At 38.6% G+C, this 23,550-nt stretch overlaps 3 protein-coding genes across 27 annotated transcripts in view; 1 reads left to right on the top strand and 2 right to left on the bottom strand.

Annotated features, from left to right (window-relative positions):
• LOC134823177 (protein diaphanous homolog 1-like) overlaps positions 1–17,736 on the bottom strand; it is a 37,663-nt gene extending 19,927 nt beyond the window's left edge. For 12 of the 25 annotated variants that reach the window (XR_010161261.1, XR_010161259.1, XR_010161258.1 and 9 more), the window contains exons 1-4: positions 17,684–17,735; positions 6,939–7,018; positions 3,550–3,633; positions 3,068–3,137 (exon numbers count right to left, since the gene is read on the bottom strand). Coding sequence is in view for 4 of the 25 variants with exons in the window: in XM_063834561.1 (XP_063690631.1) it covers positions 3,068–3,137; positions 3,550–3,633; positions 4,712–4,918 (361 nt within the window). In the remaining 21 variants the exon portion in view is untranslated. Of the gene's footprint in view, positions 1–3,067; positions 3,138–3,549; positions 3,634–4,711; positions 5,327–6,938; positions 7,019–8,231; positions 8,251–10,432; positions 10,644–12,589; positions 12,985–17,683 lie in introns of those variants that run through there. The other 13 variants (XR_010161260.1, XM_063834557.1, XM_063834548.1 and 10 more) reach the window with 11 other exon arrangements.
• Positions 1–23,550, bottom strand: part of LOC134823189 (polyunsaturated fatty acid 5-lipoxygenase-like) — a 1,185,970-nt gene that overhangs the window by 643,663 nt on the left and 518,757 nt on the right. The gene's annotated exons all lie outside the window — the stretch shown is intronic.
• Positions 8,663–9,957, top strand: LOC134823211 (digestive cysteine proteinase 2-like). Its single transcript, XM_063834607.1, has one exon. The coding sequence runs from the start codon at positions 8,676–8,678 to the stop codon at positions 9,867–9,869; it is 1,194 nt and encodes a 397-aa protein (XP_063690677.1). The 5' UTR covers positions 8,663–8,675; the 3' UTR covers positions 9,870–9,957.

Here is a 23,550-nt window from a genome sequence, read left to right as displayed (position 1 = left end):
TTGTAGTCTCCAATTTGGCTAAGATTTAGATCAGCTGTGACAAACTGGTAAAGAATCGTATCGCCGAAAGAACCAATTCTCTAGCGTACGTGTAACCCGTGTTATTGCAATAATAAGCTGTGGCGTCGTGACGTCATAAAGTCCCTCAGTGCGCGCTTGCATAGCGTAATACATTGCAAATGTTTATCATCATCAATAAAACACGTGTAACTCACTCAAATTTTAGAATTATGACTATTACCCTAGTTCTCCAAAATCCTTATAGTTTTGGCTATCATCCTAACTAAAGGAATAGCTGATTGTATGTACAGTGCTCACGTCATGATTTTAAACAGTGATATAATTTCTTGAACAGTGGCGGGTGAATGTACGGTTAGAAAGTTTCTGCTATTACAACTTATGTTATATAATGTGATAATTTTGGATTGTTTTCATTGCTTAATTACACAAGCAGGGAGACTGTACCGATTATTTTTCCCCAGTCCATGAAACTCTAACGAATTTAGAAAGGATCTAGATAAGTAGGAGTTTGTTCAATTCCGAGAGCAATTATATTTATATCATAGCGGAATTTCTAACTTTAATCCACATGTGTCAGCCAGTACAGGAGACAAGAAGTCTGGCTACTTTACGGCCGTTCCTCTGGGACCATTAGTAGAAGTAGCTTCTATCAGAACAGTGCCGTGGGAACAGAATCCCCGCCAAAATACCCGGTCTACCAAATAGTAATACTGATTGGTGTGTACGGTGTGCGGTGTGTTTTGAATTAGACTTACGGCTTACCTAGTTGTTATCCTAATTGTATTATCATCGGTACATAACATAAATAAACTACTGGTAAGTTTAAATACCGAGTGCAAACGTGTTCAGTCAATCGACCCACTGAACAACTATAGAATTTCCAAGACCCTATTATTCTCTGGCCATATATTACGGCACGATCGATTGTTAGATAAGATGGCTAAACGACCAACGTTAATCTATACAATTCTAAAACTATGAGCACTTTAATCTAAAAATACACTTTTTATATTACTCCTGATTTTTACATTTCACGTTAAACATTGTCGCCACAGGTTGATCATGGACACTAACAGCTTAATTTGAGATAAATGACTTATGAGTTTCTCTAAAGTTAACTCTAAAGTTGTGTAGTCCAGTCATTTATGGACATTTATGGAAATGAACCTGCAAATGTTCAAATACTCACGAAACTTTGCACAGACCTTCCTGAAGGTATGAATAAACGATTTTCGTTTGGAGACATTTTTTGACCGTGGAGAAAACCCAGGAGGGCCACGCCCATATTGACCCAATAACGTAACCGACGCCTTGCTTCTGAAGGTCGTAGAGACTTCAAAATAGGCTTAAACCAAGCGGCATATGCATGTTTATATAGGAGTTACTGAGCAACACATGGCCTAAAACCCTTACTTTTCGAGAAATTTGCCAAAAACCATTTTGGGCGTGGTGCTGAGCCCATTTTCGATAGGATCGTGATAGAGTCTTTAGACAGGATGCAAAAGAACCGCAATTAGCATATTAATATATGACTTACGAACAAACATATGCCTTAAAGTGCTTACTTTTTCAGTTATTGGCGAAAAACTGATTTTCGGTTCCAGAAATCATGCTAAAATATGGGCATCTCGTAAATTGGGCTATGAAGGCCCAACAGATTTTTAAATGAGTGCAAATTGTGCAGAATGGCCATGTTTATATACAACTTATGAAGCAACATGTACCCTAAATTACTTACTTTTCGAGTTATTCTTTTCTATAGATAGTATTTTAATCTTTCTTTTCTATAGATAGACCATGTCAATGTTGTTATTAATATTTCTTGGAAGAATGTCTCCTTCATTAGCAGGTTAGTAATGAAGATACTTAGTAAACTGTATTTTATTTTTATTACTTTAGTTAAAAGTAGGGTATTGAACCACTAAATCTAAAAAACTCTGATCATTCTCATAGCATACTTTAATTACAAAGTTGCATAAACAATTATTTTCAATTTATTAGTCACCACTCACTAGATTTAGTTTCAGTGTTAAGAGAAAGAGTTCCTGGAGAGATAACACCAGTTTTAGCAGAGCACTCTAATACCAGGCATACCGAGGAGGAGTCCGCTGCTGCACATGCTATAGACTTGGATCTGGAAACCCTTTCGAACACAAAAGCTGATTCTCACGGTGCGTACTGGGTAAAGATAACACTTGCCCAGGTGTACTGTATTGATCAGATAGTGTGGTATGGGGCTGATGGTAATGCTCGCCGCACATGGAGCTGCTCGGAGAGAGACTGTGATCCCTGCGAGGGTCCAGACTGCACTCAACAGTTTACCGTCACAGTTCTCACAGAAGGAGAGCAGCCTGGTAACCGCCCGGATCGATCTGGCTGCTTTCCCGGAAACAGGGTGGTGATAGAAAGAATCGCAGGGCGTTATATGAATATAAATGAGGTGGCAATAATCGAGAAACAAGGTAAACTTTTAAATCTCGTGTGATTTTAAAGTTAAACAAGAGTCAAATGAAGATTAGCACGGATGTAAAATGATTAAAAAACATACAATATTAGGTAGCATTATCCCATATTTCTAACACCTATAATTTCAGTTCAATTTGAATGTGAAGCTCACGTTCCACCATGGAATGGACCTGATCCATGCTCTAGAATAGGTGAGGTTTATTAAAATTTAATTTTAAGTTATTGCAGCAAATTTAGTTAGGCAAGCAAAATATTTTATAAAATCTGTTTCTTCTTAGCAGTAGGGTGCGGTTGAAACAGGTTTTGTATTCTGCGACATGGATTAATTAAAATTGTTTTTACTTTTAGTTTGATTGATTTTGGAATGTAAGAACAAGGTATGTTATAATTTGTTTTATTGTTTACATTCGTAAAACCTAGAGAGGATCTTTTACATCACTGCTGACGGATTTTGTCAAATTTAACAACAAGAAATGTATAGCAAGAAATACAATTTACAACAATACAATATACAGCAAGAAATAAAATTGTATCTAAGCTATTAACTTATCAAGTTATCGAGTTATTAAGAACATGTTACCTTGTTTGAAAAGGTTCATAAGGAAGAGCCGACTTGTATCGCCTTGTTTCTGTGACTGGGAGTTGTCTTTCTGCAAAACAAATTATCAAGTTAAGTCATATTTGTGCGTCAAAAATCTAAAAATGAAGAAAATCTCCATACATTTGCTTTAGAAATGGAACCTTAAAGTGCTCACCAAAATAAAAGAAGAGAATCCACAAACAAATTTACTTAGTGTGGGCACCATGACTTACTGCATAATATATCTGTAGGGTGGCCCAAAAGTCACCGAACAGCGGTTCCGGCCTATCACATAACGGCCAATTATCTCAACTCACTCGTACCGGTATAATATGTAATAATCAACGTGGTTGAATCGGGGAGGCGATTAAAGTTGTTTTGTGACCCGCAATCAGAATCAATCAGATCCAGGAGTCGGTGTTACGTGTCATAAAAATTCACACGAACTCGCCGCTTCAAAACAAGCATGTAATTGTACTCACAGTGATTTGGTTTTGCAGTTCCACTATCTGCTGCTCTGCAAAGTCTCGTGTGATGAGACCATCTCGTATTATCTCCTCTGCAACCTGAGGGTGTTTCAGATCACATTACCTATTTGATTCAACCATGTTTGTCTTTCTTAACTAACACGAGTCAGAAATTTAAATCACCTCCTTATAATATCACGTGTCAAAACAAATGGTCACATGTCAAAACAAATGGTCACATGTCAAATAGAAGTCAGATTACTCAACAAGACAACAATTGCAACCTTTTCATTAAAACAAGCGACCATTATAGGATTAGTGATATTCTATTTGAAAACTTAAGTTACAATTAGTTATATATTATTAGTTATGATTTTTGTTCCAGCTGCCTAGTTAAGTGCCTAGTAGCTATCAACAGTGATTTGTCAACAGTGTTGTCATTGGTTCTGTACACAACTCTTAATCCTGCAGCCGATTAGGTAATTGAATATAATACACATACATGTGGTGTGGTGTGAAATAACATATAATGCTCCTATCACTATACCATATTATGTAATCAGGTGTAAAGTTTCAGGTAGAAATCTAAGCAGGACCCAGCTTTAGTTTTATGTTACACGCCAAACTCAGAATTCAGAAAACCTACTTTTCCGAATTGGTATCCTAAATCTTGAATAAAACCACCTCAATCTGGTATAAAGCCTAGTTGACTGGCAATGTGTAAGTAGGTGTAGTGTGTAAGTACTGTGTAAGTACTGTGTAAGTACTGTGTAAGTACTGTGTAAGTACTGTGTAAGTACTGTGTAAGTACTGTGTAAGTACTGTGTAAGTACTGTGTAAGTACTGTGTAAGTGCTGTGTAAGTACTGTGTAAGTACTGTGTAAGTACTGTGTAAGTACTGTGTAAGTACTGTGTAAGTACTGTGTAAGTAATGTGTAAGTACTGTGCAAGTACTGTGTAAGTACTGTGTATGTGTACTGTGTAAGTACTGTGTAAGTACTGTGTAAGTACTGTGTAAGTACTGTGTAAGTACTGTGTAAGTACTGTGTAAGTACTGTGTATGTGTACTGTGTAAGTACTGTGTAAGTACTGTGTAAGTACTGTGTAAGTACTGTGTAAGTACTGTGTATGTACTGTGTAAGTACTGTGTAAGAACGTGTAAGTAGCATGTACCCACCTTGTAGACCGAGTCAATATCTATTTCGCCCACAGAACTCAAACTTATTTTAGAGGTATATCTGCTAGAATCCTTGGTCTGTGGGACCGGGCTGACTGCTTTGCCGATATTTGGGGCTGACTTGGCCGGAGACATCCCCTGAGTCTTGCTACTCGGGACCATCAGTTTCCGACCCATCTTGAACAAGAACCAGTTCACTTTGGGCATGGTGATGGTAAAAAACGGTCGGAAAAGAGTCGACAACTAAGTACTAACGCAACAAGAAACAAGGTGAAGCACACTTAGTAATGTAGGATGTATAATACCGGACATTCTATGCGGACATTTCTACAAACTGCCAAGGGAGCTTCAGCGGACATCCAATAAGAATACAGGGATAGAACACGTGATCAAATTAGAATGAACTAAGCGAGAAACTTGACAGTGAGTAGTTCAACATAGAAAGATGGTTTAGTCACTTTAGCAATGGTGAAAAATCTACCGATACTAGCCAGAATTCGAAACTTCAAAAAAGAAAAGCAAAACTTCTAACGTCACATTCATTTAAACCACGTTCACAAGCTTTTGACAGGAAACTACTCATTCAGAACATTGTGTATCAAGAAAGTAGAAAGTGGGGAAGTCAAGCCCTGAATACGACAGTAACTAGCAGGATACACAGCAGCTCGCAGCACTGCAGAAGCCTCACTATTGCTTGTCACGTGGTTTTGACTACCTTGGGGTTGGGTCACGTGACAAAATACAGCTAATTCAACTACGTCACGTGACAAAATACAGCTAATTCATTGGCTATCAACTACGTCACGTGACAAAATACAGCTAATTCAACTACGTCACGTGGCAGAATTAAAACGTTTGATTGCATAACAGCTCAATTTTACCAATGAGTAGAATCAAGAACAAGTGTGCCAACTTCCCCTACTACTACACCTATTACAATCGAAAAGGTAAACATTATTCGGTTCTAATTCTGTGCACTGTTCTTAATACCGGGCCCAGTTTTAAACTATTAGGAATGTTGCATGACATGACGCACTGGACAATCTGTTGAATTGTCAATGTATGCCTGTCTTAATTTCAGGCAATTTATGAAGAGAATTAGTAAGCACTATACATACAGTTGTTGGTAATAGGGAGGTTGATTAGTAGTTAGTACCAAATGTACAAAACGAAGGAGGGGGGGTTTAACATGAGATATCGGCCATCAAGTACTGATATTTCAGAAACCATTCCAGAAAGGAGCGTGCCAATAACCCCCCCCCCCCCCCCCCCCCCACCACCCCACTCCTCTTTTTACATAGTGTACAGTGTTTACAGCTACTTCCGGATACTCAAGACAATAGACCAGTAATACAACCCAAACCAATACTAATCAAACAGTAGGTAATATACCACTAATCAGTGAGTAATCACACAGTAACATCACTAAACACACAGTAACAGCACTAAACACAGCGCTCAAACTCTCGAAACTTGAAAGTAACGGGGAAACTATTGTAACCTCACAGGATTGAAACAAATACACTAGAACGCGATGAAAATAAACCATCAACCACTCGAAGAACACTTTTCTAAGGAGAAATCTCCGCGTGTCTCCGTAACTATAACAACGCTTGGCTGGTCACGTGATCAAGGCGAGATGGCGTCAGTCCAATACATTATGAGCATATTGTGAAGCAGCCTGGTCATTGGCTGAGCTGTACCCCACAGGGGTAAAGCACCTCTAATTACCGTTTAAATGTGACGCCAGAAACTTCATTCGTATAGCTGTACAACGTAATAATAATACAGTGTTCGAATAATGATGGACCGCACGATTTGTAGAGTATAAGACCGTGTGTGCGAGGTCAGCTTTATTTTATGTGAAACATAATATTACAACTCTCATTACTATACAATGTACTGTCTACATCTTGACGGGGAGGTAATGTCCTTTTTATCACATTCGGCCCACATTATTTTATGTGGAGCATGTAATTTCGATATAAAAAACACAGCTTATGTCTGTACTGATTACCCTTTAAAACTTTAAAATTACAGTTTAATCGATGTATTTTTAACTTTGGCTCTATAATTTGGTTTCTAATCCTGTTCGCTTTATTACAAGCTAATTAAATAATCCAGCCTTAAAAAGTAAATAGTAAAGTCATTAGTTAAATTAAGATATCACGGTAAGTAAAGTAATTACTTAATAAATCAGTTAAGTAAAAGTTATAAAATTACCAACCTTTCTGACGTATTCCATGTTCCTAGCGATTGTAGCTCTAAGAACCTGTGGAGAAACAGCGTTCAACGTGGTCGTCCGTTCTGAAATATAACTGTGTGAATACGTTGTAGATACACTTTAAGTACGTATTTTTTCCCGATCCATGACTCGTGCCGAAGGCACAAAAGAGTCAAGGACAAGGGTTAGCGATCGAGGTTTTTTTTTTATATGTAGCTTTGCGACCGAGCGTGCGTGCGTGCGTGCGTGCGTGCGTGCGTACGTGCCTGCGAGCACTGTTATCGCCCACGTGACTACCTGCGCAAAGTTATTTTGCGTGATAATCTGAATTATATAATTGTTGGCGCGCGGCGCTGAACCAACCAAGTACATTATTAATTTCATCATGTACGTATCCCACTAGGCACTAATTGATAGCATATTATTATTATTTTGAGTTAGTATTACTATTTTGCACAGATCCGTGTCAGGTTGCATAAACAATAAACATATGGTTACATAGAAATATACACGATTTTCAAATTCAATATAGAATTATATTAACTGGGCGGCGCTCGGCAGTCGGCATGTCACTTCGCCATATTTGCATGTTTATATAAACAGTAAAGACTGGGCCGTCCCAGGTTGTATGGAATATGATAAATACGCCATCACGGATCGGGAAATTGAGCGGCCATCCACAAAAGAAAAGCGGCCGCATTTCTTGTTGGTATCATGGTTTACACTTGAGTAACATCTACCCTAGAGTGATACGAGAAGTTCTGTTGTCCCGACTCCACATTCAGGTGCAAAAGATTAATTATTAAATTACAATTATTAATTAAAGTATTAATTCTGGTACCTTGGTGTTTGGCTGGCGCCATTTTTACAACTCAAGAAAATTGTGAATATGTAGACTGTTTATTCAAACGTTGTACGTTTTAAAGTGCAATTTAGAGCCTGGAAAAAGGTTTAAAATTCAAAACCTTTGCACTGTTGTACGAATATGGAACACTCTTGAAAAAGGCACAGAGTAATGTTAAGATGAATATTACTCAGAATAAGTTTTATCTGAAAGGAAGCTCTCTTTCTTATCATAAGAATAAGTTTTGTCAGAAAGGAAGCTCTCTTTCTTATCAAATTTCGGTTTCTGGTGGAGAAAAGGCTGATATTTTGTCCTAGTTAGCGGCTCTTTAAGTTCTTAATACTTTGTGTCGTGGTGATTGGTGGGTATGATAAAATCAATGACGTTAGACATTTAAATATTAAGTAGATGACCGTACATGAACACACCAAGAAAACACTATTTCAACTAACAATGTTGCCAGACGAGAATTAATTTGTGTAGATCTGAGCAGCAGCCAATTTGAAAACAGGATAAAGAAAATGGCAGATCGTCACAGTCTGATAATAACTAATAGGTGCCAATTATAGATATTTAATTGCGATGTGGGCTCATCTTTTGGACTGATTGTTTCATAAATTTGATAATTTCCCCGGTCGAGCACAGGTGCTAAAATAATCCTGAATGTTCTTCGACAATACGGCTAAAATCTTAGAATTTTTATAAATTTTGTTACATTTTTTTATAAATTCGATTTTGACTTACATCATTAATTATTAAACAAAGAACGAGACAACCTAAACCACTAAAATCAGCCTAACTAACCAAATACATTGAATTAAACCTTTATTTTTTATCGCATAGACGGTTCAAATTGAATCATATGGTCGCTAAAACTTCTCATAATTAAAAAAACAATGGACGACAACCATCTGCTTCACAATACTCAATCCTCCACCTCTACTATAAAACCCTGCCTGACCACCCACAACTCATCAAACCAATCTCTCAACATGAAGCTTCTACTGATCCTGACACTAGCCGGGCTCGCTGCCTGTGAAGACTATGAGTCTGTCCTGCAATCCCCCCTTGCTCTGAAGAACCTGTTCTCCGAGTTCAACGGCAAGTACAACAAACTCTACTCTCCCCAGGAAGCTCCCCTTAGGATGAGGCTCTTCAGGGCTGACCTCCAGAGAGTGGTCCAGCTGAACAAGGAGAACGACTGGGTTTCAGGACTCAACCAGTTCACCGCCATGACCCAGGCTGAGAAGCAGCAGCACCTCGGACTCAACATCTCCAGAGCTGACCTCTCTGAGGATCTCCCTGAACTGTCCGCTGTCCCTGCTGCCAGCTCCATTGACTGGAGGAGTCAAAATAAAGTTACCGGTGTCAAGAACCAAGGAGGATGTGGATCCTGCTGGGCTTTCGCTGCTGTCGGAGCTGTGGAGACCAACTACGCTATCCAGACTGGCAAAAGGAAGCAGTTTGCTGAGCAGGAGTACCTAGACTGTACCTACAGCAGCAGCAGAGACGGATGCAAGGGAGGATGGTACCACGAAGCTTGGGATTACTCCAAGAGTTCCGGCAGACTGGCTACTGCAGCTGCTGCTCCCTACAAGGAAAAGGACGGAAGTTGCTCTTACTCCAGAGTTCACAACGGTCTTATCGGTGCTGTTATCACTGGATCCAAAAGCATCAGGAAAGGAGAAGGCAACGTCATCTCGGCTCTCAACAACGGAGCTGTGTCAGTAGCTTACGAGGTGACTGACGATTTCTTCAAGTACACCGAGGGAGTTATTAAAGACTTCAGCTGTAAATCCTACGCCAACCACGCTGTTACCGCAGTAGGTTATACTCGAGGTGCCATGATTGTGAGGAACTCCTGGGGTGCCTGGGGAATGAAGGGCTACTTCTACACCGCCAGAGGTCACCACGGTTGCAAGATCTTCGACTACGGCTCCGTACCTGTCTGGAAGAATACTGGTCGCAGAGACAATGACCCTGACTACGTTGATGTTGATGATAATGACGGTGGTGATAACACTGACGGGTGTCCCAGTGGAACAGTCAAGTGCCGCGATGGAGTGTGCAGACACGCTCACATGTGTTAAACTCTCAGAAGATACCCCAGAACTTGCTTACTAGAAGACAATTCCGGATTTGAGATTTAAAATTTGTTTAATTTGACCAGCATTAAAATGTTGTGTATTATTTGTGCAGTACTCCTCAAGTTATCCGGCAGGGATAATTACATCACACACTAAGTCTGACTAATTAAAGACATAAAAACACGGTCTTGTTTACTAACATTCCCTTCCTAGTAGCGTTTAGTACACAAATTACGGCACAGCCCACATTTACCGCACATTAAACACAATAATCTGCTGACACTACCCAGACAGACAGTGCCACCACCTGATGTATAATTACCAGAACTATTAGTTGATGAGCTAAACCAGGATCAAGTTAACCTCTAGATCTGCCTCATAATATTATACTCAATTGTATTATCTAAAAATTTTGGAAACTTTTGGATTTTGGGTTTGACTGTCTTATTAAATTAAGGTTTTCAGGAGACGGCTTGATTCGGTCCTTATCAAGTCAAACTGTTACATATAATACAACTGATAAGAAAAGATAAGAGACAAGTACACTGCTTTTAATACTAGCTCACCATACTGAAACTGTGTCTGATACATCTTAAAACTTGAGAGATGAGGGACAAATTCAGAAGATAAGGGACAGATTCTCTTATTGAACTTTAATCTGTCTGCTCTCTTCAAAGCGTGGCCGTGATTAGAAACAGCTGAAGTTTATTACAAAACCCAAAACCTTCAAACAAAACGAACATTCGAGAACCAACAATCTAGCTCATACTGTACAGTGTATAGCTTAGGTAATGGTTGAAGCTTGCCAAATTGTTTTCTGTCAGTAGTTCCTGTCATCACAGCTTAATAGTCAAAATGTTGGGTGACATGTCATCATTATCACAAACCTGTACATATGATATATTATATTATGTGGTATAATATCCTCTTGGTATATATATACATATCACCGGAGACTCGCGGGCGGAACAAAATATTGCACGCGCACGCGCGTGCAATATTTCATATGTCCCCGAGGGCGCTAGCCCGAGGAGGACATATTTTCGTATAGCACGGAGGGCCCATCGGGCCCGAGGGCTATACGATTTTTCCGCCCGCGGGTCGAGGTGATGTGGATTATATCCACCAGCGGGCGTATTACAGTTAATATATAATTTTATAAATAAACAATGGAGCTTGTATAAAAGTCAACTCTAGAGAAGGTCACCACTAATTGTTGTAACCATGGTAACACGTCACGTGTTCAATGTAAGCCAATCATAAAGGGCTGTGTCGTATATAGGGGCTGGAGATGGACTGCATTCCTGGGCCGTGGGAATAATGAATGTAATGTCAGTGACGATGAATATCAATAATATAGGGGGATTATCTAGTGCTGATGTGTATTATGTAGTGTGTTATAATAACTTTGATATAAATCAAAGTATCATGTCATCTGCTCACGAGCTGCATGACCCTACCGGACACAAAAATAAAATGTATATATAGTCAGTGTAATAAGGAATTTCACATGGAGACGATACAGAAACTGAAAATATTTTAGAGAACTCCGGGCTATATTGCTACTGGTCAAATTAAATGTCACTTGTTAGCGGGCTATATCATGAGCGGGCTGTAGAGATATCGGGCCCTTTGACAGCGGGCTGGTGAGAGCCCGCTATGCGAAAAAGCGCACGCTGGTGGATATAACGGTCAGAGGGTACTGGATGAGTGTGTAGAGACTAAACTAATTATGTGAAGAATATTGAAATATGACACGGGGTTTTAAAAGAGGTCATCATGTTATTATCGTTATGATACTCTACCAAATACTCAAATATAAGACATATGGTTTCATGGTTTGTAATATCGGCGAACGTTTCGTATTTTTAGAATGTTTACTAAGATTTTAACTCCTCCAAATTAATGACTAAAAGCGGCTGTATTTTACACTGAGATAAGGAATCGGATAGTATTTGGTACTAGCATCCCTAACAAAAATATTATTACTTATCACTGTTTTGTACACCACTTTCTCACTCAGATATAGCATCATGGACCTTTATATCACTTATCAGTGAAAAAACAGCAATTTTAAAGTGTTGTACCTGAGAATGACTCGAAAACAGATAAAGTATAAATCTAAAGTGTTCTAGTGACGTGCATCATGCATGTGTAATGGTTTGATCTGGTGCCAAGACATGTGGTGATGACAATAATATCATTCAGTGTTGAACACTGATCATCTCAGATCTCAGGGGAATACTAAATCACTTCTGGTCGTTGTACATTCTAAATTAATTGCAATGCTAGACAGAAAGTTTATTGTACAATGTTGATTAAAAGGGGTCCCCTCCATCCTAACCTGCAGTTTTTCATTTCATATAACATACAGTAAGAATAAAGTGTAAATTCAGTTAGTACAGTGTTATAAAAGTGTTATAAAAGTGAGTAGAGTGTGATTACTCAGTGTGATTTCAGTTAGTACAGTGTTATAAAATTGTTATAAAAATTAGTAGAGTGTGATTACTCAGTGTGATTGCAGTGAGTACAGTGTCATAAAAGTGTTATAAAAGTGAGTAGAGTGTGATTACTCAGTGTGATTGAAGTGAGTACAGTGTTATAAAAGTGTTATAAAAGTGAGTAGAGTGTGATTACTCAGTGTGATTGAAGTGAGTACAGTGTTATAAAAGTGTTATAAAAGTGAGTAGAGTGTGATTACTCAGTGTGATTGAGATGCTCACCCCGGCTCTTAAAGCTGAGACTCTGACTTTTCATCCTCTTCAAGCTCCAATACTTGCTGTCCTTCTTGTTGTTGTCCTCTAGTGTAATCACCATGTTCCTGTAGTCATCATCAGTGTACTCTGTCGTCATCGTCATCGTCTTGTTGATGCTCTTCAAAGAGTCTCCTCTGGAGAGGTAGTTGGGTCGTGGTAGTGACATTGTTGGAGAGGTTGGAGAGGGTCGGTGTTGGAGAGGGTTGGTGTTGGAGAGGGTTGGTGTTGGAGAGGTTGGTGTTGGAGAGGTTGGAGATGGAGGTTTAGAGGTTCGGGTCGCCAAGGATGTGTTGTGAATGTTCCAAGATTGGAGGTCCGAATTTCGGAAGATTTCACTACATTGCTCTGGGCTGAATGTATTTTTCTTAACTTAGCAACGCTACATTTAATTTAATATAACGAACTATCTCACTAGCGATAGACTAATAGAATACTGGTAAGTGCTGAAGCGAAACTTGTAAAAATGATAACGTTTCTTCCATGAATCAGTTAAACAATATGAGCTGAACGTTAAGCGGGCACAAACTAAACTCGTGACTGAAGGTGATAAGTCTGAGAGTATCAACACCAAACTAAAGGGCACTTCATGGCACACATCAGATACGGCTTCAAGGTACAATGTTCATTATCGATGACGTCATCCGCCAACTAAAGTATGAATGTATGAGGGCACTGCTACAACTTTTAAACAAGTCTTACAAAGTCGATGAAATGAAGCCGCTCAAATCCGTTAGGGCAAGGTTAAAGTAAAGATTTGTGTTATGTCAAGGTTAGAGCAAGGTTAAAATTAAGATTTGTACTCTGCCCAAACTAGGCTTACTGGCTAACGTAAGTAAATACTCTGTGCTATACCAAACGACACTAACAACAGGCTAGAGTAAAGATTCGGTCACTGCACAGAATCTAAGGGTATGCACTACATACGGTAGTAGTAGGTAAGGAGACGTTATGGGTGGATTACAGGAGGCATTTACCCGACCAACCCCTACTAATTACTGAGAAGTTAATGAGGATAATACACTCGCCAACCGGGGGATTAACAATTAACAATTAACATATTAGCAGAACAAAATCAAATTAAAACGTCTGCGCAAGCTAGTGTACATTAATCTTGTTGACGCTAAATGTAGCGGGACAAGCAGGAGAGCAGCATATAAAGACAAATGAAGTAGTGAGGACATGCTCAATGAGCATTGCTCATATATAGTACATAGTTAACGGTAAAGTGGCCGTATACGTGTTATAACAGCTAGTACACACAGTGACGATGCTGCTGCTGCCTCTCTGCAGGCTCTTTGTACAGGTCGCTATTATTGGGTCTTTGTAGTTGGGTGGTATGCGGATATGAGGGAGTATTACTGGCATTATTATGTGAGGTATTACTGGCAGTACAGTATGCAGGTATATAAAGATATAATTAACCAGTTAGTTAGTTAGAATGTCATGTTGCAATATTTAGATTGGTAGAGGAATTGTACAGATTGCAGGTATGTTTACAACTTTGTGCTTTATGTTATAAAAATGGCCGAGGAAAATATCAGGAAGTGATGATAAATCTTGGAGGTATAAAAGTAATGTCCTGGAAAGAGGGCGTGGCATTCTTAATCAAAAATTCATCAGTAATTCATCAGTCAGTATCCAAAAGTTATCAAACACAAATAAGCTGACTTGTTTCCCAGATCCAAGAGAGCAATTGTCACATGAATCTACCACTACAAGGCTTAGTAAGATGGTATTATCTTCTAAACTAAGCACTAAATAACTGATGAACGACTTGTTGAACGACTAAATCGTCTCATGATGTATTATTGGCAGTATACAGGTATATAAGTAACTATTTAGTTAGTTATATTAATATATAGAGTGGTAGAGGATTTATGTGTATTAACGGGTGATGACTAAAAAATGGGAGTTTTTCAAGGGTCTTTTTAGTGTCGATAAAACTATTTTTGGTTCAAACCAATGAAACAGCGTTGTAAAGCGGGCAATTTTGAACAAGTATGGTCAATGACAAGCGCCCATGAGCCCATTTTGATTGGTTCAGGAGGGCTTCTTTCTTCAAGCTCAAAAATTCGTCTGTACAGTTGGGCCTAAAATCGTGTTGGCGCAGTCTCTTCTTTTGTGCCCTAGGGCCCATGTATGCTTGTTAGCCATATTCTGGGCATGTACATGTGTTGCCAGGATACTAAAGAAGTCCTCTATGGGTTGAGATTGTCAAAATTTACTTTGGTCGATCACTTTTGGGACGAAATTAACCCTATGGCAAATAAAGATGTGGTTTTCATAGAAAAATACGATCTAGCCCCATCCTAACGAACCACCTTCCACCCTTTGGGGATATTTTCTTGTAGGAACAACACCAGGCAAGGCTCCAAGCACTTTGATTTTTACGTGGAACCATTATAGACCATGCTAAAGCCGATAGTTGACCTAGCCTCGATCTTTCACACGGTAAAATTTTACCCCTCAGGTGGTTTTGAGCTCAAATATCTTCTTACTGGTTTTAGCTACGCTGATGGGTGTTGAACCCTCGTCTTAAGCATAAAATTCAGCATACTCTCTGCTAAATATTTTTTGGTATGGAAGCTTTAACTACCTGTGAGGCGACTTCTGTGAACAGTGCTTTACTGTAAAACTTTTATAGGACCCCTCCCCTAGTTCGAGACCATTATCGGGGACAAAGATCAACCAATTTGATCAAATGGGGGCGGAAACTGTTCGAGTATCGTTCAGAGTAACTGGTGGTTGTGGTAAAATATCAAAATTTTGTTCAGGTGGAATCTGAGGGCTAAAAAACATGTAGTCCCATTTTTTATTCATCACCCGTTATGCACTATGCAGGCAGGTTTACGATTAAGCACTTAATAACTGATGAATGACTTTAAATCATTACAGACTACAAAGTTATCGGTTCAACAGGACATGAAAACATACAGACAACAAACGATTTCATTAAACCACAATCCTTTGTCCTTTCAGTTTCGTGTTAGCCAAGCAAAATATTATTAAGCGTGAAATTGTAAAGTGTGCGCTCAAACGGCAATTAATTCCAACTGAAAGTAACGAATAAAATGCAGCGTTTAGCAAATGTAGCAATTACACCTGACAGTGATTTTTATTGAATCCTTAATTAGTTTGAAAAGAAGCAGCATAAATGTATAAGCCAGCAGTGAATGTAGACGAGTTGCGAGGTAGGTGATGGGAAGGGAAAACAAGCAGCTAAAATGGGGTAATCTAATCAGCTTGCAGGCTGCAGAAATTAGACAATCGGCAATTATTATATCAAACCGTATGATTGCAATTACTAACTAAACCAATGGCAGACTTTGAGAGGGTAAATAAAGAACAATCGGTTATTCAGGTAAATCAGAAAGCTAGGACGGGCAAAGTGCATATATTTTAACATAGTCGAATAAAGGAACCCTTAGATGTAATATCCAGACAGCACAGACGTTGGTAAAGTTAACTAATACACTAACAAATATATTGACATAATAGCCAACAATAAATCCAGAGCAGTACAAGCTAACCCAGCACGGTACTTAACAGGAACCGAGACCGGTCAAAAAACCAAGATGTGACGGTGCAGAGGTTTCGCTTTCAGTCGGCCTGTCAACTACAGCGTGCTCTATATAACCTGGGCAGTCAACTACAGCATGCTCTATATAACCTGGGCAGTCAACTCGTTACTTCGCACTCACTTCAGACAATCCGTCAGCACGTTCCAACATTCAGCCAGGTCACGTGCCAGGTCACGTGGTAGGTCACGTGGTAGAGTGGGGCGTGTGGTTGGGTGCCGTTCTGTCACGTGGTGTTGAAAATACTTGTGATTGGTTGAGGATTTTTCGGCTCGGCTCGTGGATCTTGCGGGTTTGTGGATCCAGTTTTAACTTTTAGAGAAGTTAGTGGTTTCCTTTATATGTAAATTGTAGAGCTTGTACAGTTAATAATTGGGTCGTGATTCTCGTGTGTTACATTGATCAGCTGTTTACAGTGAACACACACATTTCAAAGAGGCATAAAGGGTGTAAAATGAACAATGTTTAATGTTATCTGAATGTACTGTTAGGTATGTAATGTAAACACTTCAAAACTCATCTCCCAGTTTAAATTACTCACGACGATTTCTAAAAGATTGGGCATTAGTTCGGCGTCTCTGGAGACTGACGCCTTTCTTCAACATTTCCATCAACCGCAAATACAAATAAAAATAGATCCAGGTACAACGCAATCAGTGGTACAACAAAAACTATTGATAGAGGATGAAGAATGATATAGGTTTTACGGGTAGGTCCTGTGATTTGTCTACTCAACAGTCGGATTCATACAATACAAGTGATATTATCAGGTTTTCGTAAGCTTATCGTACCATTGAACGGCCGTGTAACCAGCATTATAACGCCTGTGTGTGTGTATGGCACGTGAGGTTGTCATTGGATCATGCTACATCGGAGAAAGGAAGATAATTTCTCCCTGGAATACGTCATAATATTTCAGTAGTCTATACTAAATCATCAGTACTATAAGTTAAACTTAACGAAATCTCCCTGGCAATCTTCTGCTAATCAGATACAATTCAGCAACACGTTTCTTAATGATACCTCTCAGCTAGACAAGACTTTGAACTTTTGTAACTTTCGTTGCTATCAGTATTGGTTGATGCGGTTAGTACTGATTAGAGAATGCTTAGAATTTTCAATTTTGCATACAACTATAAAACCCCATAAGGTTTGAACTCTTCGTGGTCAGTGGTGCTATATGAAATGAACATAAATTAGGAATTTATACTGATTTGATTTGAATTCCTGAACATATCTCTGTTTTGACCAGTTGGTTTCTATTTGGTTATAAGTTAATGTGTATCTATGTACATGTTTAATTATCACTTATTCCATATTAATGTATATGATAATATATCGATGGTATTTTTCTTTGTAAACTGAGCAGCAGCATCTAAGTAAGTATAGCAAGGGTTTATATCAAGCCAATCCACTGCCCAGACATATACGTTAATTATTATTGATTTATTATATGAAAGAGAAGGCAGCTTGAATTACTTACTTGTAATTAGCAGTAGAGATATCCATGCTTTGAATTTCGTTCATACATATCTATTCAAAGAAATAAATTAGTAAACTTTAGATAATGTATTTAGCAGCAAAGAAATGATGTAACTGTAAAAGAGGATTTTCCTCTTTGAGCAGAGAGTGCATATATATATAATCTAAAGTCTTTCGAATTTTTATCAATTCCATTACATGACAGAAAGGCTTTTTATGTGATTCCCCCAGCCCTCATATATGATTTTTGATTCGAAACTTTTACAAAATAGCAATTAATATACAAATGTACAGCAAATCGAACAAACATATAAATTGGGCCGAGATGTATAAATGCTAAAAAGCGTGGGTCAGTGAAACAAGTACAGAGGACAACTTTCAACTTTCAAAACACGAGTTTTATGGCCACCCAAAGTCTCAATAACATCACCTCCACCTAGTAATAATGAAATGTGAAACAATAAAAAAATAAAGTATGTAAATTATATTTTTGTCTCTCAAATACAGATAACGTCCGAAAACTCTTGAGATACTCGAATTACACCTTTATATACTGATCAGTGTCCGAGAGACATAAATTACTTCATGGGGGCTTCTTATCACGGCTACAGACCTTCCTGCACCGGATGTAGCGGTCGAGATGAGTCTGTTCAGCCCTCTTCTTCTTCAGGTCAGTGACCAGATGCTTCCTTGTTGCTCGTTCTTTGCTGGATCTATCTGGACAGATCCATACATCTTTGTGGATCTCAACTAGCCTCAGTCTCTCTGTTTTCATCAGAATCTGATGAACTGCTGTTGAGCTTGGGACGGTGATCTTGACTGGTCAGATAGCCGTACTACCTGGCCTCTTCCAGCCGACTCTAGTCACTTCGAAGTGAGGTTTCTCCCCGATCTCCTCCAAAACTGCGGTTACTAGCACTGGAAGCTGTTCTTCCTCCTCTTCTTTCAGGCTTCAGCCCAAACATAATCAGGTTCTTGCTCATGTCCTCCTCTGCAGCCACACTCTTCATCACCTTCTTCAGGATGTTACTGTTGCAGAATGCAGACCGTACCACATTCACCTTTCTGTTGTAAAGCTGCACTGTAGCTCTGAATCCATGACTCCACCGTTGTTTGCACTGTCTCCTCAACTGACGCCTTGAGCAACTGTAGTTGTTTGTCCTTTTGCTTAAGCTGCTGGCCCTGCAGCCTGATCACCTTTTCCTTGTCTTCTAACGCTCCCGTCTTGAAGCAATGGATGATCTCCATCATGCTAGCCATATGGCATTCCTGCCGTTGACGGAGGTCTATTGCTTCCACAAGCCAGAGTGTCAGATGCCTTTTGTAAACAGACGGAGTCATGAATATTTCTCTGTCCATATCTCCACAAATGTCATGGTCGACGTTGTCGATTTTCAGTTCTTTTCCCAACACAATGCTCGTAATAAAATTTCATCATGAGTTCATTGGTGTATCACTAGTTTTAATGATGGAGGTGGAGCTAATCCCTCACAATGAAGGGGCGAGCAAGCAAATATTTGCTTATTGTATGCGAGACGTCCAAATCCTCAAAATTTACCTGTAATTTGTGATGGTGGGTCCAAGTCTCTGTATTTTTATACAGCGATATACTAACATTTCGAACTGAGGTGGATTTTCCTACTTTTTTAATCATTTCAGAGGCTACAATATAACCATTTGAGTTGTTCTAACCCATAAACTCTCAGGTCTGTGAGATCGTCGACAAATCCAGCCACATTCCATGAGCCACCTCTGTAATAATCGATCCGTAAAGTATCGCTCCAGCATATGTGTATCCTCATGCTGCATGCACAATGCTTTCTGTGCAGTCAGTGCAATTCTGAAGTATTTCAATGTTGCAAGGTTACATAATCAGTCTGACTGGCTGGACAAAGAGCTGTTCTGTTGCAGAAACGGTTAAGGGGAAACCAGTTACCAGCCAACTTGCCCATGCCAACCAGACCGATGATTAAAGTTTAAGCCAACATTCTTTTCAATCGTCTTGAATAGCACCTAGTAAGCACATGCCCTGTCTGCCACTATTCAGTTCACCTGATGTTAGGGTAAATCTGAGAGCTAAGACTAGTAGGCAGTTATCGTCCATACAAATAATGTGGCCAAGTAATGTCCACCTTGGTTTCCTTACACTCTCAGTGATTGAGAGTCCCAATTTTGAACTGTATAGCAGCAATGGTAAAACTCTTTATTGTTAATGACCCTTGTTGGCCGGTGTATGTTCAATATCTTCCTTAGATGTTTCCTTGAGCAGGTATCTAATTTGGATAGAACATGTTTGAGTGCGCTCCAGGATGCACAGTTTTTCAACAGCACAGATATCACCAGAGCCTCATGGACAAGCAATTTCTTGGCAGGAGGAATCTTTGATTTCTCAAACCAGACCTTACTAAATATGTGAAAGGCGGAGTTTGCCACGATGATTTCATGCTTAGTGTCAACCTGCGAGCACAATAACGACCCAAGGTTTTTAAAGCACCTCCAGGGATCATTATTTTTAATAAAGCACCGTTGTCATATATCTACGAACGAACCCAGTTTTACTCTTTCTCACATTTAGATTCCACTCTTTCAGCACTTTAGGGCAAATAAGCAGCAAATTTTTAAATCCATTTACAAAATCAGCATCATTTGCATATAATAAATTTTTTTTATTTTAATGGCAGTCCATTTATTGATACTGGTATATATATTTTGTTTTCCTTAATATATTCTCTTATATAATATATTCTCCAACTAAAATAATTGGCAAAAACTTAATTGACGATGTCAAATCTTGATCGCAGCCCAGTAGCGCATTTTTCCGATTTAACGAAAAAGTAACGCATCGCGCTACAAAGCAGAAACATTTAAAATTTACCTTTGGCCTTGTACATTGTAGCTCCAAGTTTAAATTTAAACTTGTTGTAGTTTGATGCGTTACTGGGCTGCGCCGCGCACTCAATAACGCTTCTCGCAACCGTTAGATTGGCAAAATACGTTGTTGGGCCTTGCCGAGCTGCAAAAATTGACATCGTCAACTAAAACTCTAAAACTCTTTATATCCACAAAGTTATTTAATTTCGCCTTTCTGTCTCCCCGGAAAGAAATCATTGTTGTTTTAAAGATTTCAAATCAAACGTTTTAAATTTAACAAACGGTACTCAAATAAATTTCTTTCGAGAAGAAAGCGACGCGCGCTATAGCTACTAGCGCTACTTCGAAAAAATGTACACGAGTAACGTTTTTAATTGACGATGCCAATTCATGGCAGCTCCGCGCGGCGCTACAGTAGCGCATTTCGCCGATCATGTCGCTGTGAGAAGTTTTATTGAGTGCGCGGCGCGGCACAGTAACGCATCGCGCTACAAGTAATGTCCGTTTTGACGGATGTTACTCGTCTAAATTTTTTCGAAGTAGCGTGCGCCGCTTTCTTCTCGAAATGTTTCGAAATGTTATGCAAATATCGCGCGCGCAACAGCAGTTAGCAGCAGTTAGCAGCAGATAGCAACATTTTTACTTGAACAATTACAATACAAATTTTGCCCAAGGGGAATAAATCCAATGGCCTGTATACAACTATGCATTTTATACATATAATATATAGTACAAGTAGTCATTTAATACTCCCAATTCGTCACAAAATTTTTTATATTTTGAAATATTCTATAGAGGTAGAGGGGGAGGGAGTGCAGCCTGAAATTGTTGTGAATCTCTATTTGACACAGTAACTGATCGACAAACTAATTGGGATGAAAATAAAAATGGTGTCCACTTTGGTTTTCAGCAAGAAGAGTTTTAGGATTTGAATCCCCAGGTAACTGATAGTACGACTGCAACTCAAAATTTAGATCATGAGATTAATAGGCCATGTCCCATTATCACAAAAAACATTCCTCGATTGTTATTGAGATTCCTTAAAATACCTCTTTTGTCACCGTGAACAACCTGTAGTCTGTACTTGACTTATTAAATTAACTTAGAGGTCCATTAGCAGCCATTAAAATATTGGTAGTTTTGTTCCATATAAACTGATAACATTTGTCCTTTGACTTTTGCATTTTGAGGCTTTTAGGGTATTTGAGTAGCCTAGATGGCTCAACATTGAGCTAAAAGTCAGATATGTCTATACTCCATAAGGACAAAACTGCTATTAAGTTAGTTTTATATTCCTGAGATTTGTCCGATATTTTGAGTCTCAGTCACATGACTGATGACTGTCATGACTGCATGTCAGCTGACCTATATATTAGGGTACAGTGAAACTATCGGACTTCGTTGAATGTGGACTTGCCACCCTACGGCAACATTAAAATATATCGAATCTGTTACATCGTTTTCTGTCAATATAAAACTCCTTTAGAAATTGAATTAGGATCTGGCAATACTACACCTCACTATATTAATAAAATATGATAAACTAATGTATAATCTTGCTATATATTAAGCGAGACAATATATTATATAGGTATATCTGTACCATTTTACTGACAACACGGCATCAACTTTAACACAATGTTCCACAAAAACCGTAAAAGATATAAAACTTAAACTTTTTTGACTGGGTCAAATGCCTTAATGGCCTTCAAATCAGCATGAAATAATAAAAATTTTGGCAAGAAATAAGACTTTTAGTGCCGAAAATTGTGACCTCCAAGTGGTGTCGAATACGTGAATTAAATAGGTAATAATTATTTTAGTCTCTTGAGTCTTGACACCACTTTAGGGTTAGACAGGTTCCTGTTCTATATATATGATAAGGGACTATAATAACCGTTTCAATTATGATATCGTTCAGTGATCAGTCATAAGCTCTATACCTATCAAGAGTTTAAATTCCCAAATAGTCAGACTGAGCAGGTTGAGCTGTAGTAAAACACAGTACTGAGGTGTTAAAACATTTTCATTACTATCTTCAGTAACATCCTGAATCAGAAACTCGGTTAATATCAGTTCCTACAAAGTGTAACATTGGAAATGAAATGACACAACTAAAAACGATATGAATATTTTTTTAAAAACATAACTCTTGTGCCCCAATGCAATAGAAAACATTTAAGATAAATCCAATAATGGAATCCCAAACGGGAAGCTCTATACCTTGTCTATTCACAGGACCCCATTGGTATTCTATTGTTAAATCAAATGTTCAAATATTTGTATTTATTTATGACTATTTATTTGACTAACACTTTATACAGTATACTGTTCTTATCGTGAAAAATATCTTAAGAATTGTAGACATTTTCTACTCTTAAAGCTAATACTGTGATAAAATATTAAATATGTACCCTCCAGGCCACCATGTTATAAAAACCAGCAGATAATTCTAGAAGAACAGCTCAAAAAGGGATATGAGAGCTGGTTTGAAGGTATTCAACCGCTCTCTCAGTTCCCTGATCCCGCGGGGATTAGGCGTCACTGGACATCCTCCATTAGACCAGCCTTTTCCTGGGGTAGCATCTCTCAAACCAGAAGACATCAACACTGCTTTTTCTAAAGCAACCCAGATAACTAAGCTTTCCAATGGATTGCACGTGGCTTCAAGTCAGAAGTCTGGTGGAATGTGCAGTGTGGGTGTTGTTCTGGGAACGGGTGCAAGGTAATTCTAGCTGGTTAACTTTGGAGCTTACTAATTAGGATGTTACTAATTATGATGTTACTAATTCTACCACATCACTACGTTATATTACCTGTTCTTTTTATAGATTCTGTTAATACAAATCTATCACATCATCTATATGCTTTAAATAATGTTTTAAAGTATTAAGTAATGATAATGACATTCATTCCATTTATAAGTTGATTATTGCTTGCCTTTCTGATAAATGATTATCTTTCAGTTATTCATGTAGGTATTCCTGATATTTCTGA

Source organism: Bolinopsis microptera, chromosome 11 (genome assembly GCF_026151205.1).
Source record: "Bolinopsis microptera isolate Bmic1 chromosome 11, MBARI_Bmic_1.0, whole genome shotgun sequence".
Classification (NCBI taxonomy): Eukaryota; Metazoa; Ctenophora; class Tentaculata; order Lobata; family Bolinopsidae; genus Bolinopsis; species Bolinopsis microptera.
Note: the sequence above shows the minus strand (reverse complement) of the source record. Positions and strands in the feature narration are given on the sequence as shown.